Source organism: Barbus barbus (genome assembly GCF_936440315.1).
Source record: "Barbus barbus genome assembly, chromosome: 30".
In the NCBI taxonomy this organism is placed as follows: Eukaryota; Metazoa; Chordata; class Actinopteri; order Cypriniformes; family Cyprinidae; genus Barbus; species Barbus barbus.
The window spans coordinates 17,779,542-17,797,406 of NC_136758.1; the positions used below are offsets into that span (position 1 = coordinate 17,779,542).

At 36.7% G+C, this 17,865-nt stretch overlaps 1 protein-coding gene across 1 annotated transcript in view; it reads left to right on the forward strand.

Moving 5' to 3' along the window:
* Positions 1–1,318: 1,318 nt before the first annotated feature.
* The window catches only part of LOC306850184 (ABC transporter G family member 20-like), a 33,108-nt gene continuing 16,561 nt past the window's right edge, over positions 1,319–17,865 (forward strand). Inside the window, exons 1-12 of the mRNA XM_079385675.1 lie at positions 1,319–1,485; positions 2,927–3,066; positions 3,532–3,691; positions 3,814–3,968; positions 6,890–6,997; positions 9,287–9,380; positions 11,159–11,233; positions 11,331–11,502; positions 11,702–11,798; positions 12,070–12,238; positions 12,517–12,617; positions 13,612–13,682. Coding sequence (XP_079241801.1) covers positions 2,945–3,066; positions 3,532–3,691; positions 3,814–3,968; positions 6,890–6,997; positions 9,287–9,380; positions 11,159–11,233; positions 11,331–11,502; positions 11,702–11,798; positions 12,070–12,238; positions 12,517–12,617; positions 13,612–13,682 — 1,324 coding nt within the window. The 5' untranslated portion in view covers positions 1,319–1,485; positions 2,927–2,944. The remainder of the gene's footprint in view (positions 1,486–2,926; positions 3,067–3,531; positions 3,692–3,813; positions 3,969–6,889; positions 6,998–9,286; positions 9,381–11,158; positions 11,234–11,330; positions 11,503–11,701; positions 11,799–12,069; positions 12,239–12,516; positions 12,618–13,611; positions 13,683–17,865) is intronic.

The following is a 17,865-nucleotide window of genomic DNA, read 5'->3' on the forward strand; positions in this document are numbered from 1 at the left end:
AGAGAGTGGTTTTCTCTCCCAGAGGGAAACGATAGAAGCAGCTACATTAATCACAGCGGTCTGAATAAAGACACACTGATGAAAAGACGCACAAGTGATAAGAATGCTATGTAATGCGGTTTAAACGTGGTCCTTGAGCGTGTATAGCTTGCAGTTAAACTCTGATCTGGAGCAGAATGAGTTAAACGGCTCATCTGCGCGCGCTGAGCCGAGCGCAGCTCCTCACCGGCAGCATCTCGATCGCCGGCCCGGTAATCATGTCCGGTAATGGAACCGAGGAAGCGCCTGACGACAGCACGGAGATGGAGCAAAAAGTGAGTTATTGTGTTTATTCTTCCTTTTCATGTTTACATTTTATTGTAACTGAGCCTGCATGAGTGGATACGATACATGTGTCAATGTGCAAACGATGTACCTAATCTACGTTATGATCTGATGCCGGTGTCTTTTTGGGACTCGACTCCTTTGGAAATCAGACATAAACTGTGATTTTCGACATGCGTTCGTGCATGTTTGTTACATTTACATACATGTGAACTGAAGTGCAGAAGACGGTCTATTACTGCAGTGTCTCCCAATGACGTAGAAGCGGAATGTAACTAGAAATGACCGAGCGAATCGTTCTTTGGAATCGGATCTTTTAATTGAATCGTCTGAACTTGACCGTGAAATGAAAGTAAAAATCATAGCTTATCAACGCAGATAAGAAATAGTTATAGCATTGTATTTTATTTGTTTTAAATGCAAATTATATCTGGGGCTGCAACAAATTGATCTGGGGCATATAACTAAAACAAACACCCTTACAGTGTAAGGCTTACACAGGATATTTAAAAATGAATAAACAGCTATTTGTGCCTATATATTAAGAGCGTGTACATTTGCCACACGATGGCGTAATTGTGGCAGGACGTAAAATAATTTCTGAATCGGGTTTTGAACCAGTTATTTAAAACGAACTGTTCAAAAGAACCGATTCGCGAAAATGAATCAGACTCTCCATCACTAAGAAGCACTGAGCCATTTCAACAAACCGCTTAAACTAAGAAAAGCCTTTGTTGTAATTGTCAGTTGTTATCACTGAGGGATTTCTGTTTTTAAGGTGTTTGTTTCATGTGTGTGTAGAAATGCAGCATGCAGACATCGATATTTTCTCTACCTGTGTTTCGATAACTCCTGCCCTTTTGCTGTACCACTTTTGCTATGATTGCTATGGCTATTATTTGAGCGACTTCTCAACTGCCCAATCACAGTCTGCCTCTGTATAGCTTCTCGGAATCGGATTGGTCAGTGACTGGAGGCAGACCGTATAGGAGGCGGGGCTTGTCAGTAAACTAGAAGAGGAGAATAATATAACGCGCGCAGCTGCTGTGGCATCTTTCATGAAATAACGCTGCGACAGAAGAGAGAGTGTTTCACAACCGGACAGCTGGACTGTTCATTTAATCGACGTGATTTTCCTTCAAGGACTATAAAGACGCCTTGGTATAAAATCTATTTTTCTCTCTAAAGTTTGTATAGATAGGTTTTAACCGTTTTAACGGCTGTGCAGGATTTATAGGCGCTCATTTGAACTTGAATTATAAAACTCATTTCATCTTATGGTATACCGTGCTTTGTAAACTGTTGTAATTTATCTTTAAAATTGAATTTATTCGATAAGTTATTGTTAAAGAACTGATGGTTGCATGTAAATAGCCAAGTAGTTGGAAAGTTTGTCTGAAGGACCCAAACAGCTCCTGTCAGGTGCAGTGATAGGGAGGCACTTCCTCCAAAACAAAGAAGAAATAGAAAACCAAACCAGTTCAGCTGCTCAAAATTACTGTTGAAACGATATTGTCAGCTGATTTCCAGGTTGTCTCCATTCAACCGGTTCGTGTAGAGATTTTCTTTTCTCATCAGGACCTTTAAACGTCAGAGTGCGGTTTAAACTATACACGCATAGGTTGATGACAAATAAAAATGTCCAAAATGTTCTCAGAAATGTACGTTAATCTTTTAGACTAAATACTAAATAAATTCTACTGATATTTTATTTATTGACTCTAAAATGTAAAGTACTAAGAAACTTAATTGAAAACTTTATTTAAAATAAGTGCACATTTTGGATTTGTCACACTGATGTTGATGTGTATATATATATATATATATATATATATATTAAATATTAAATATTAATAATATTTTAAATAAATAAATAATATATGTTGCCAAACTATAGCCTTTTAATAAAAAGACTATATATTTTTTTAATAGCCTCCAGATACCACCAAAGAAAATTTGAATTAAAGACCACAAAAATATTACAATTATTTTAATTCGGAAACTGGAAACATGTTCTTAATATCAGTATATTTAAGTAATTTTTAAATGCATTTCTTGATGTATTTTTGAATAATTGTATGATGATAATAAAACACCAATTAACATAGATGCCCAAATCTTCGTCATCAGTCTTTCTTTCTCCAGAACGGCCTTAACGTAAGAATTAGAGATCTTGATAGTGTTTTTTGTGTGTTTTGTGATGAAAAATTTGGGTTTAAGTGTGCAGAGATTGAGTGAGAGAAAGAGATTCTGTGTAAAGAAGGAGAGATTACAGATTACAGTTCAGATGACCCAGTTTGCTCCATCGGTAAAGGGGATACTTGGTTACAGAATCTGAGCTGTTGCTAAGAAACCAATATAAGGATCACAAATGAGGCATCATATTTTTGTTTCATGTTAACAATGTAAGTCATGTAGTGTATGATGTTGTTATAGACAACACAACAAAGACAGTTCCTTTGCAATATTTGTTTGTAGCTAATGTGAATGTCTTCTATTTCATTATTGTTTCTGTACATTTTTAAAGCTTATTTGGATGCATGTATTTTTTTCTACTTTGGAAATATTTATTTTGAGCTGATTTCAATTTCTTTATATGTAGCGCTTGGAGAGCGGTACAATGAAGACTGACTTGGAGGCCGGGAGTTGCAGCGCTGCAATCCACTGTAGAGATGTGTGTCGTTCATATGGGAAACTTAAAGTTCTCAGCAATCTCAACCTGACAGTGCCTCAGGGCCAAATGTGAGTCCACAATTTTAATGTGTTTTGAATATGTTATCAGGTTACACCAATCTTGAATGGTCACTTTAAGCAAGAAAGTATGCGCAAATGCTGAGCCGATGTTCATGTGACATGTCACGCACGTGCATGCATATATCGTCCCCTCCTCATCCCTTAGGTGCTTTGCACAAGTAGCACAACAAACCTCTAAAATACTCTATACTGAGGTGCTCAAGAAATATTTTTATTAATATCAATGAGCTTCTGAAAATGTTTGTGAAAGCCATGATACTTTTTTCCTTTTTTTTAATATAAAGTTAAAATGAACAACATTTAGTTTGAATAGAAATATTTTGTAATATTATAAATGTTTTTATTGTCACTTTTGATTCATTTGAATTTAAATATTAAAATTGAAATTCTGAATTTAAAAAGGTCTGTGGAGGATTGACTGGATCTTTGTTTATGTTTGTTTCCTGTCCTTAGTTATGGGCTACTGGGGCCAAGCGGCTGTGGGAAGACTACGTTGTTAAAGTGCATCGTGGGAACTCTAAAGATCTCACATGGTCATATCACAGTGCTGGGGAAACCCCCTGCTTTCCCAGGACATGAAGTGCCAGGCAGGATGGTGGGATACATGCCACAGGTGAGAGATAATTAGAGACTGGTGTTTACCCACAAAGCCTAGGGTATAATTAATCCGATAAATGAATCCTCTTGGGTTTCATATATTTTTCCTCTCTCTTTTTTCATTCTTTCTGTCTTCAGGATATAGCTCTGTACAATGAGTTCACTATCAGTAACACACTATCTTTTTATGGTCGAATTCATGGCCTTTCATCGAAAGAAACAGAAGCCAGGATGAATTTCCTCATTGACTTCCTAGACCTGCCACAGAAAAACAGCCTTGTGAGAAATCTCAGGTAGAATGACCTTTCATTTAATTCATGTTTTTTTTTATTTTTGATCGTGGACGATAAAAATCTCTCCACGATCTGCTTTTGAAGAAATATCGTAGTATGGTGCTACAGAGCACATTCTGTCAAATACAGTTCTGGCGCCTCCGTCTCTATATACTGTACAACACGACATACAACAGACACTGCACTTATTCGCGATCGCAAAAGTACATTATTTGCATACAAGCCTTGCCGGTTAAATGTTTCATTCATGCGTTGGTCTGGCGTGCGCTTTTTCTGAGAGCATACACCTGAAGCACGCACACTAAACAGCCTCTAACAGCGCCTGATTACTGAACTAAGTTATCTTTTGCGCTAATACTGTCAAAACACACAACGTTTACATATAGACTGGGTTATGTCTAAAATGAAAGTAAACAGCTGAGAGAAAAATGGATACAGTGCCTGTGTTAAATGCGTGCAGGTCTTAAAGGGACAGAACTAAACATGCTGCCGACTGTCATTAAAGAGATAGTTCACCCTAAAATTTAATTCTGTCATTATTTACTCACTCACATATTGTCCCAAACCTCTATTAATTTATTTCATGTGCTGAACACACAAGAAGATATTTTGAAGAATGAGGGTAACCAAACAGTTGCTGATCCACATTGACTTTGATAATAGGAAATAATCCTATGGAAGTCACTGTGGACCAGCAACTGTTTGGTTTTCCATGTTCTTCAAAATAGCATTTATGTTCAGCAGAAGAAAGAAACTCACTCAGGTTCAAAACAACTTTTGAGTAAATGATGGTAGAAAAATAAAACATCATGACAGAATTGACAGACAGATGACAGAATTTTTATTTTTGGGGGAACTATTCCTTTAATGTTAACAAAACAACAAAACGCAAAGAGAAAAATCACTCACTACTCTTGACTGAAAAGCTTGAATACAGTTGCTTTAGGAATCAGTCTATAATTTTTTTATTTTTATATTTATAATTTCATTGAATGCTCCTGCTAAATACACCTATTGTACCTGGAAATAAAACACTGTTTGTTTTATTTGTATATTATGTGTATTTGTAATGTGTATCTTTGTTCTTATTTTTTAATAAGAAAGATCAAATAATGACAAAGATTTTTATCTTCGCCCACTTTGGCCTAAATATCTGCCATGTCTTTTTTTTTTTCTTTTTGTTACTTTGAAAGGCTTTGTCTTTCTAGTTTGGCTGTAATGCTCAAAACCAAAATAGTAGAACCAACATGACAAAGAATCGTGATCAAATCGTGATATTTCTAAAAAAAAAAAAAAATTGTGATATGATATTTTTTCCATATCGCCCACCCCTACCTAGAAATGAAAATTCTGTCATCATTTGTCCACCCTTACGCCATTCCAAACCATGTGAGTATTTCGGAGTGTTACAATAGCTATTTGTGAGAAACGGAGATAAATTTAAGTTTTGTGATTCACAGAAGAAAGGAAATCGTGTTTTGGAGGTTTGGAACGAAAGGCATTGAAACAAAATGAGGCTGAGTAAATGATGACAAAATTCTGAAAGAGACAGTGAGGAGGATAAAACAAAATGAGGCATCATGTGTGACCCAGTTTTCTTTGTTGACTCTTCTGACAGCAGCATTCTCATCAGAGCTTCCCTAATGACATCATGCTTTCAAAACATTTGGGAAAACCTGTGTCCGTTTATCTGGCCGCTCTGCTCTGAAAGTTCTCACGCTTCCTCTATAGGGGCGTCTATGGGTCAAATGGTCATGTGACTACAGTGGCTTTTATATGGACAGCTGAGTGAATCTAAATGATCTGTTTAATGATTCATTGACAATGATCTTTGACATTTGTTTGCTATCTGACATGGGGGTCATATTGGTAGATGATTGACAGATTCCCAAGTGCTATTTATGACTGTTGTGTGCACTGTTTGTAGGAAATAAGGTTTATTATTTTTATTAATATTATTATTATTATTATTTTATAGTGAAGCAAAGTACCTGTCTGTACAGAGGAGATTGTCTTTCACTAAGGCCAAGGAATGTGAAGCATGAGCCTTTTATTTTTGTGCAGAAAGGCATCTTGTGTCCTCTTGTCCTCTAGATGTAGTCTGTCTGGTTTTGTTTTTACAGTGATGAGCTGGCTCTAGGCAGGGCTCATCCATCTGAAAAGTAAGACAATGGCCCTGAAGGTCTTAAAGATCAGATGAGTTTATTAAGGTCAATTTCTCTTTGATAAGTTGGTTAGTTATGTTAGGTTGGGTTAGTGGATTTGTGGTAAGTCTTGAGATACCTTGTGATTCTCTAATGATCATTTAAATAATTAATGTTCTTTTTTTTTTTACTTTTAGTGTAATAGTTGGCTGCTCAATGTTTTAGTAATTAGAAGCATTTCCTGTGCCGAATATTGTTTCTAAAAAGTAAACATCAGTATTAGCTAAATAAAATCCATAGAAAACTAGATTACTTTATAACTTAGCATATTTTTTTATTTCTTATTTCATATTGCAATCTGTTCTTTGCTTATCTATACTACCTTTTTATATATATTGGCATTCTTAATGTATTTTTGTGTTTTCTTATTTCTTTTAATAATTAGTTTTAATATTTACTATAAATTGAAGCTAGTAGAAAGATTCAAATTTCATTTCACCAGCAAATACAGGTGTCTATGAATGCCTGATTCCATCACAGATTAAAAAAATCTCACAACTTTTATATGTCACAAATCTTTTATATGTCACAATTCTGAGTTTATATCTTGCAATTCTGGACCTTTTTTGTTCAGTGGTGAAAATGGGCTTCCATAGATGTCTGCAATGTTGTTACACATTTGGCAAATAAAACTTTAATAAAAAATTAATTTATTTGATTAAATTTCATAACTGATTATTTACGTTTATTACGTCCATTTTTATTCATTTTGTTCAGTGGAGGCCAGCGGCGGCGTGTCTCACTTGGAGCTGCTCTGCTTCAGAACCCACAACTTCTGATCCTGGATGAGCCCACTGTAGGAGTGGACCCTGTTTTGCGGGCCAAGTATGCACAACATACCTCTATCTCTAGTATTCGTCCTTTTTTACCTTCCATCACGTCTTCCCATCACATTTATTAACCTTCTTATGCACTCATACTACTACTAGCACTACCAGTCTGTCTCTCCTGTATATGTGTTTGTGGATGAACCTTGTTCTGCATTCTAAAAGCATGAGATTTTTGCCATGCACCACTCCTTTTGCTTATTCTCTTCTCTCTCTCTCTCTCTCTCTCTCTCTCTCTCTCTCTCTCTCTCTCTCTCTCTCTCTCAGACATCTCAACTTAACATTTTAACTTACATTCATAACTGTGCAGTAACTTTCCTCTTAAGTTAAAAGCTTTCCTAGTATCTTGTATTTTCATCATACCTTGAAGTTCATTTCATGAACTTATTCACTTGTTCATTGTAAATACTATAATTATTCAAGTGGCCTTTTCAAAGATTTGCCTCAGTGAATTGGTAGTATGAAGATCTTTCAGAATGCATAATGGGCAAACAAATCCCAGTGGACTCTTTTGCATGCCTTTGTTTGATCTTTCCATGTGAGTGCATCGTGAGTATGTGGCTTGCTGAAGATTATCTTGCCTTCTGTAGGCTCAAGACTCCAACTCATTATAACACATTATAAACTTTAAAAAAAGAAGCTTTATGCTGTAAATTCTCAGTGCCAATCTTCATTTCTTCTTGGAATTTGAGTAATTCATGAACAAAAGGAAGTAAAGAACATGTAGAAGGAGCAGTAGCCATGAAAGGAATGAGTGTATGGGTAAAGATAGGGTCACTGTGTCACAGTTTTGCATATGATGCACCACTTACTAAGCTGAACATAGATGCAGGTATGTGAAAACTAGAAAAATATTATTTTTAAACACAGCCCTCTGTTATTGGTGGCTTTGTTACTTCAGAATGTTTCATTGTTTAGAAAAGCTAATATCCAGAGAAACATATTTTCTACATTTCTGTATTTAGTTTTGGTTAAATTAATAAATTTTTATGCTAAGATCACATAGGTTCCAGTCAGACCCCGTTGAACCCTGCTGAAATCCTCTTACATAACAGACTATGGGCCAAGCCTGTCTAAGCCTTGAACCATTTTGGGGTGCTTTGCTTTGTAAGATAGTAACCTATGCATTGTGAGAATGTTAATTTACCACATACAAGAATGTGTTAATTTACCATATACACACTACTGTTCTAAAGTTTGGGGTCAGTAAGATATGCTCACCAAGGCTACATTTATTTATCAAAAATAAAGTAAAAACAGAAATAATGTGAATTATTACAATTTGAAATAGCTTGTCTATCTCCTGTGTTATACTTTCCACATGAGCAATCTGGATGCGTACACGGACGCGGACTGCATGTATTTATACTACCGAAAACATGTTCCATACATGCGCAGTAGATCGCCTTCAACAGTAAACAAACATGTGAACAAACAATTGCCCAGTGTTTTTGTACATCTGGCTGTCTTTATATTGTTTTATCGATGGATTGTACAGGTTCGAGTAGCAATGGGCTTCTTCACACAGCCTGAATATGCGCACTTGTCCACGCAGTCACAAAAAATGAGAGGCACACGGATGTCTGCACAGAGCCTCTGCGCACATCCTCCAATGGCAATTTTTACGTCACGCAGACCCTAGCGGACCATAGTGGACTCGCGCACGCGGAAAGTATAACACAGACTTTAGTGTCACATGACCCTTCAGAAATAATTATGATATGCTGATTTGGTGTTCAGTAAACATTTCTAAGTATTATAAATGTTGATAAAAAGCTTTGCTGCTTAATAATTTTGTGGAAATATTATATATTTTTTCTAAATTCTTTGATGAATTGAAAGTTAAAAAGACCAGCATTTATTTGAAATAGAAATATTTTATAATATAATTGTCTTTATTGTCACTCTTTCTTTTTTTTCCTTACTGACCCCAAACATTTCAGTGGTGGTGTAAATCATTGTAATTTTTATGACATAAAAGTGTTCATTATATAATGTTTTCAAAGGAATTTGGGGTCAAATCTCAACTGATTTTATTTCCTGATCACATTTCTCCCCCTCTCTGTCCTGACACTTTCCACTTTTTAACAGTTTGTGTTATACCATGCCATTTGTGGATTCATAGGTTTAATTCCCAAGGAATGTTTGTACTAATTATTAATATATGCACTAAAGGTAGGTTGCTTTAGATAAAAGCATCAGCCAAATACAAACATGTAAATCTCATAAAGACAAAAGTTCCATATAAAAACACAGCACTCATGCAACAAACTCTCCACTTCTACAGGATATGGCAGCACCTGGTAGACATTGTAAGAGGAGGGCAGGTTTCGGTCATTATTACGACACATTACATTGAGGAAGCCAGACAAGCCAATACGGTAAGATACCTTCCTGTTCTGACCACAAACCTGTTCCAGAATTCACTCCCACTCTTAGTTAAAAAATAAAGACGCTCAGTTTAAATGTAAAGCTACAGAACAGAAGTGCATGATTTAATAGAGTCATTCTTAGATTTCTGGTGTGGGTGTGTGTTTCTTGAACAGACGAACCACTCTACTCATTACTCATACAGATTTGATTCTGTAATCCCTTTAGTTGTGATTCATTTGCCAAATGTACTTTGTACTGTGGCCTATTACATAACTTTAAAACTAGCTTTTGGCAAAAAAGTACAGGTGAGCTTTTATGTTTGAATTAGCAGACATTTTCTTTAAAATAAATGCTGGGGTTTCAGAGTTTTGACTAGACTTCTTCATGGTATTGAGACAACTGACAAACTTATTTCACACAATAATTAGGCTATATACCGTATATTGTGTCAAAAACCGCACTGGTATACATCAGGTGAGAGATTCCAGCTGTAGAATTGGGAAAGATTTAAGTCAGCTGACTCTTCAAAGTGTTGTTTACAAGTTTGTCAATGACGTCTGTTGTGTTCAAAGTTGCGCATAATTTTGTCTGACTGTGTAAAGCCAACCAGACAGTTGCAACTTCCTGTTGATGTATTACTCTTGAGTCACATGCACAAACAACACAGAGTGACACCAAAGACACAATCACAGAACAGTGATGTGAATTTCGAAAAATTAGAAGTATTCCTTAAACAACAATACTACACACTCCTTTCTCTGTCTGCCATCATTATCTACTCGTAGGTAATGAGATATCTGTTGTTTCGCTTAGTCTTACTTTTGCTTCAGTTTTCAGCTTCTCTGGTTTTTCTCCTGAAAAACAGACCTTGGTAATCTCACATGTGTCTTCTTTGGAGTTTCAAAAGAGTGTTAGAAACTGTGTTCACGTTTGCCAAGTCAGAGATCTCAAAATGTACTAAAATACTTATCATCAAATTTCTACAAGACCAAATCATGTGAGCCATGCTGTCCACATTAAATTATAGCTCTGCTCCTGCTTCAAGTCAACAATTGTTTCATTTGTTTCTATTTTTATTTCTCCTTGAGGAAATTTGTAAGTGAATCATCTTAGACTGATTTAAACATGAATGAATAATTTGTAATAGTTCACCCAAAAATTAAAATTTACTGAAAATATAGTCAACCTCAGGCCATCCAAAGATGTAAATGATTTTTTTTTTCTTCATCAGAACAGATTTGGAGAAATGTAGCATTACATCACTTGCTTACCAGTGGATCTTCTGCAGTGAATGGGTGCCATCAAATTGACGGCTTATAAAATTTACATCTTATAAAAACATCACAATAATCCACAACACGACTCCAATCCATCATGTTTTGGCCAGAAGCGACGGTTTAAAATGAAACTGCTTTACTAATGGATTTGTTTCTTACAAACACATAGCTTTTCACTTCGCAATGTAAATTGATGGACTGGTGGTATGTAGATTATTTGTGGATTATTATGTTGTTTTTATCAGCTGTTTGGACCATTCTAACGGCACCCATTCACTGTAGTGGAGCTGTTGGTAAGCAAATGATGTAATGCTACATTTCTCTAAATCAGTTCTGAAAAAGACTCACTTCAACATCTCATCAACATCTTGGATAGCCTGAGGATGTGTACATTTTCAGTTTTGGGTGAATTATTCCTTTAAGTCATCATTATACCATTAGGTCTTCTAAGCTATAAAAGAGCATCATATCATATGAGCAATAAAAACTGTGTTTTTCTGTCTCTTTAGGTGGGTTTGATGAGGAATGGTCGATTGTTAGCTGAAGGTCCCCCGGATGCTGTTATGAAGCAACACAATGCAGTAGTAAGTGCACACAAACACGCACATATCTCATATGCACGTACTGTACATGCAAAATGCTTTGGTTAACCTTTCAAATGTATCTATATGTGTGCGTTAGACATTAGAGAGTGCGTTCTTGCAACTTTGTGAGGACTCTGATCAAATGGGCTCCAACAAGAGTCCTCAGGACTGTCCGCTGGAGAGCAGCCCATCTCCAGACAGTATGAGAGATGAGAGCAGAGAGCCCATACTGAGAAAGAGCACACCGGAGGACATACCCAAATATACAGGTACAAAAAAGAGGGAGAAATTCACTTGCTCTAAATTACTGCATGCAAAAGATAAACTAAAACAGATATTCACTTTTGTACTGACATTAAATGGCACTGGTTTCATATATGTACCTAAAAATATGTATTTAGAATAACAGCTTTTGTTCACCGTTGAGATTGTGATGATTGCAGTTGAAATGTTCTTGTGTCTCTGCAGCTGACTGGAAAGTGCAAGCCAGACACATCATACCAAAATGGCGTAACATTGCAGCACTGATGATCAAGACGATGGTTCGAATGAGGAGAATGCCAGGGTAATGATATCTTAAAGTATTTATGGACCCTTTGGACAGACTGTGATTTTTACTGTGAAGTTTTTTTTTTTTTTTTTCTTAGCATTAAGCAAACAGAATAAATGGATGACTGCAGTAATAATTGAATTAAACGTAATAGCCACTTTCTTAAATGTACTTAAACTGTTGTCTTTCACAAACAATCTCTTGCATTGTGTGAGCAGATTTCTAATAATCAAAGCATTTTAACCCAAAACAATGTTTTGATTATGTTCCTCTGGTTTGTACTCAGGTCCCTTTGTTTCCAGTTCCTGTTGCCTGTAATTCAGATCTGTCTGATGTGCTTGTGTATTGGTGGAGACCCCAAAGGCATTGATGTGGCTGTGGTCAATAATGAAACCAGTCCCAGTGCCTATAGTAGATCACTGCTGTCCTTCCTTGACAACACAAGCGTCTACCAGGTAAACACAAAATTTACAAAATAAAGCTCCTGTGTATATAGTACTGTTTGACGATATATATATATATATATATATATATATATATAAAATTCTTTAAACAGAAAGAATATATAGAATAAAATACTAATTATATACAGACAGACTCTTACTTCCTCTTTTCTTGATTTCACTTCAGCAAACCAGAGGAACAAAAACAACTATAAATAGTCAAGAAAAAACTGTACATTTTCAGTGATGATTTCTAGATCTAAGAACAGTTTCCTGTTTCCTTTCTGCAGGTGAGCTTGTCTCATTCTGAAGCTTTCGCTGGTATCTATAATGGGGAATACTGGGGCGTCATAGAGTTTGGGGAGAATTTCACCAGCTATCTAACCAAAAGGTGAGCTCCATTGTGTAAAAAGATTATAAAAATGACCTGAACGAACTTGTTTTGTTTTGATGTTGTGACCAAAGTATGTCAGCCAAGTTTCATAATCCTGATCGTAAAACTCAGCTTGAGGAAGTCACTTATTTGTTCTGTCAAATAAGCTGTCATTTGATCATGTATGCTTAAGAAAAAACCTATTTGGATCATGTGACTTGTTTGGCCAGTTCATTTACAACTTCTATTTTAACCAGTAAACTATATTGTTAACCAACACTGCAGCTTTTTTTTTTGTTCATTAGAGGGCAACTTCAAATGACACTCATTGATGTTTTTTTCTGCATCTTCTTAAGGTGTCACAGATGTTCTTAATGCAATTTTAGACTTATCCCTTATATTAATAAGGGTTCACTTACATCAGCTAATCATGCACACTCAAATATCATACACATAACACAAACACCTGCCTCGTAGTCAGAAACACTCGACTGCATCTCTGTACACACCTACACACACCAGCCCTGTGTGTTCACACACACAAACACAAGTACATACCAAGATAATGGGCAAAAAATGACTGCATGTGAACGTTTTCCCATCTGACATTAAACGTCGGGGCTGATTACATCATCAACTACCTGTACGAGGTGTTTTCCTTTCAGCTTAAAAAACGCAAGCATTCATGTAAACAACATGACCTGTCAGGTGACACTGACTGTAGCAGAGTGACTGATGGGGAGTGTGTTGGGAGAGGCTGCAGGAGTGAATCAGTGTTTTTAAGGTGGAGAAAAGCAGGTCTGTCCTGCCTGTCTGTGTCAGTCTGTCCAGATATGTCATGTTTTGTGCATCTCTGTCCTGACTGGAGCTTTTTGAATGTCGCACATATTTAGATTTTTCTTGTTTGGTTTTAACATGACCCACGTTAGATGTAACAGCTGAGGCTTAAATGGTAAATGAGTAAAATTATGTTTAAAAGTATGCTTATTTGTTTGTGTGCTTGTGTGTGCAGGATGCTGCAGCCCAGAGTCTCCAGAGATGTGGTTGAAGGAGGATCAGTACATGTTTGGCTGGATCTGACCAGTGAGTTTTATTCACTTTTAGTCCAATCAATATTACTTAGCTTTTGATTTCACTTGACTTCATATTGCTGCCACAAGAGGGTGCCCTTTAAATCTTGAGTGCTTTTATGGTTGTGGCTGAATTGAATCTCTGTTGAACTGATTTGCAGTGAATTTTGCATGAATCTTTGGAAATAAAGTGGGATTCAAATGTCTGCGACCATTAGTAGCTTATTTTCTACATGTTTATAATTAATCAATTTAGATTTTTTTTATTACATACAGGTCCTTCTCAAAAAATTAGCATATTGTGATAAAGTTCATTATTTTCTGTAATGTACTGATAAACATTAGACTTTCATATATTTTAGATTCATTACAACACAACTGAAGTAGTTCAAGCCTTTTATTGTTTTAATATTGATGATTTTGGCATACAGCTCATGAAAACCCAAAATCTCAAAAAATTTGCATATCATGAAAAGGTTCTCTAAACGAGCTATTAACCTAATCATCTGAATCAACTAATTAACTCTAAACACCTGCAAAAGATTCCAGAGGCTTTTAAAAACTCCCAGCCTGGTTCATTACTCAAAACCGCAATCATGGGTAAGACTGCCGACCTGACTGCTGTCCAGAAGGCCATTATTGACACCCTCAAGCAAGAGGGTAAGACACAGAAAGAAATTTCTGAACGAATAGGCTGTTCCCAGAGTGCTGTATCAAGGCACCTCAGTGGGAAGTCTGTGGGAAGGAAAAAGTGTGGCAGAAAACGCAGCACAACGAGAAGAGGTGACCGGACCCTGAGGAAGATTGTGGAGAAGGACCGATTCCAGACCTTGGGGGACCTGCGGAAGCAGTGGACTGAGTCTGGAGTAGAAACATCCAGAGCCACCGTGTACAGGCGTGTGCAGGAAATGGGCTACAGGTGCCGCATTCCCCAGGTCAAGCCACTTTTGAACTAGAAACAGCGGCAGAAGCGCCTGACCTGGGCTACAGAGAAGCAGCACTGGACTGTTGCTCAGTGGTCCAAAGTACTTTTTTCAGATGAAAGCAAATTTTGCATGTCATTCGGAAATCAAGGTGCCAGAGTCTGGAGGAAGACTGGGGAGAGGGAAATGCCAAAATGCCTGAAGTCCAGTGTCAAGTACCCACAGTCAGTGATGGTCTGGGGTGCCATGTCAGCTGCTGGTGTTGGTCCACTGTGTTTTATCAAGGGCAGGGTCAATGCAGCTAGCTATCAGGAGATTTTGGAGCACTTCATGCTTCCATCTGCTGAAAAGCTTTATGGAGATGAAGATTTCATTTTTCAGCACGACCTGGCACCTGCTCACAGTGCCAAAACCACTGGTAAATGGTTTACTGACCATGGTATTACTGTGCTCAATTGGCCTGCCAACTCTCCTGACCTGAACCCCATAGACAATCTGTGGGATATTGTGAAGAGAAAGTTGAGAGACGCAAGACCCAACACTCTGGATGAGCTTAAGGCCGCTATCGAAGCATCCTGGGCCTCCATAACACCTCAGCAGTGCCACAGGCTGATTGCCTCCATGCCACGCCGCATTGAAGCAGTCATTTCTGCAAAAGGATTCCCGACCATGTATTGAGTGCATTGGTATTTTATTGGTCGGATGAAATATGCAATTTTTTTGAGATAGGAATTTTGGGTTTTCATGAGCTGTATGCCAAAATCATCAATATTAAAACTAGTGATCGACCGATATTGATTTTTTATAACCGATACCGATACCAATTATTTGCATGTCTATGTGCCCGATAACCGATATGCAGAACCGATATTTATTTACTGTTATAAAGTAAATAAATGACTGCGTGAAGTAAGTCCATACTTCACTTTGGTTTTTCCTCCTTTCAGTCATCTTAACAAAAAATGTTTTGAGAATTAGCAGTCTTTCATGCAGGGCTCTAGACTCATTCTTCCCACTGATCTCACTTTTGCACACAAGCACATAATTTGGTTGCAATTTGTTTTTTTGTTTTTGCTACAACATTTGATTAATCAATGCATGCTGATGAACTTTTATCATAGTTTATAGTTATATGGTAACGAAAGTGTTCAACATTCAACTCGTTCTTTTTCATCTGTATTATTTGTGATTTAAATTTTGTGATCAGGAATTCCTTTTTTCGTGCGCTTTTTACTTTCAAATTTGCGATCTTGGTGTCACATTTTACAAGAAAAGATCATTGTCTGTTTTGCTTATATCTATACACCTTTAACTTTTTAAGACTAAAACAAAAGATGGATTCATTGTTATTCTTAATTAAAAAGCGCAACAACAATAAAACAGTACGTTGACAATGACAAACTCTTACATAACATTTATCAACAAAACGAATAAGACGAGGCATGGCACAGGACACACCACATGCTGTACTATATACCGAGTATATTACAGAATGTTTAGCAAACTCTGAGGAAGCAAATAAATATTAATATATATTTTTTTTAATTAAGGAAAACCTCTATAGCATAACCTGAGGTAAACAGCAAAGATAACAAGCTTCTCAAAACGAAAACAAAAAGAAAAGTAAAACTAAACTGGCTGTAGCTGACAGGAGTTTTTTCTACAAGAATACCACCACGTTCACTTTCTCTGGTTTAAGAAGCGGTCTTTTACTTTAGTTTGAAAACAAATCCATCCGCGACGCGCACCTTCACGCTCGTGCTGACGCGCCGAGTATAAACCAGGCTCTACCCACTAAGCGCTCGTGTTGAAAGCACCTCTCTTCACGTGATCAGTGAAATCTGACTCCTGCTATAATGTGCTGCGGCTGGCAGCGCGCACTGTATGAAGCAGACGCTTTGGAGCAGCGCAGACCTGGCACTCGTACAAATGCGACCACATCAAATTTTAACTCGCAAACAATTACCATTTTGGTCGCAGTCTAGAGCCCTGTCATGTTCAATTTAATCTTCGTATTACAACAATAAAAAACATTTTATTTATAAAAAGCTTTAGCTGCAACACTAATATTAGCAGTAAGCAAAATGAACATAGAAAGTCTAATGTTTTCAAATGGAGAAAATAAAGGAAAGGAGTCATATCAACTTCATTTTTAACTACAGTTTTAGTAGGTTTATAAGCTGTTTAATAGGATAAAGAGTGAAGAATAATTCACTGGATAATGTTAATTCACGGAATAATATTCTCTGGAATATTGGAATATAACAAGCATTGTATTTTATTGCATTTCTCAACTGGCATGCTCTAAATTATGCTGCTGACAGCGCGGTTTATATGCCACAGAACTATAGGCTACTCAAACTGCGATCGATCGCGGAGATAATAAATAATTAATTTCCATAGAGTTGTATTAATTTAGATGTTTATAAACGAAATAATGGTTATATAGTAAGTGTTAATACAATTTAGGGTGCTTCAAAAAAGTGAATCTTGTTAAAAGTTACATGCGGTGGCCGTGCTGAGCATTTCTTGAGCATCAACCGCTGAGTGAACTGCAATATGAAAGCGGCTTCACGAGACTAATGATGAGCATATAGACAACAGAGAGAGAATTACATTCAGCGCTTTTATTTCCAACATGCAATCATTCATGGCTGTATTATTTAATTCATGCAAAGTTACGTCTTTATTGGGAGAGGACTTGACGGATTATCTATGTGACTCCGACTTCACGAGACTAATAGACCACAGACAGAATTAAATTCAGCGCTTTTATTTCCACCATGTGCTAATTCATGGCTGTGTTATTTCAGGCAAAGTTATAGCCTATCTTTATAGGGACAGGGCTTGACAGAGTATCTTATTTATCATATTTCTTAGAGCCAAGTTGCATTTAAACTATATATCAGGCATTTATGTAATACATCTAATTTGTGCATTAATGCCTGTAATATTAAATAGTTTACTAACTACAGCAAATCAAGTACCTGCACGCCGTTGCTGTCTCATCTCCCCTCAGATGCGCTGCAATTGCGATCCTGCGCGCAATTCTGAAAACGTCCACAAGATGGCGGTGTTTATCGGGGAATCCGATATTACAAAACCGATATTCGATTATGGAAAAATGCTTAAATATCGGGAAAAATATCGGTAAATCGATATATCGGTCGATCTCTAATTAAAACAATAAAAGGCTTGAACTACTTCAGTTGTGTTGTAATGAATCTAAAATATATGAAAGTCTAATGTTTATCAGTACATTACAGAAAATAA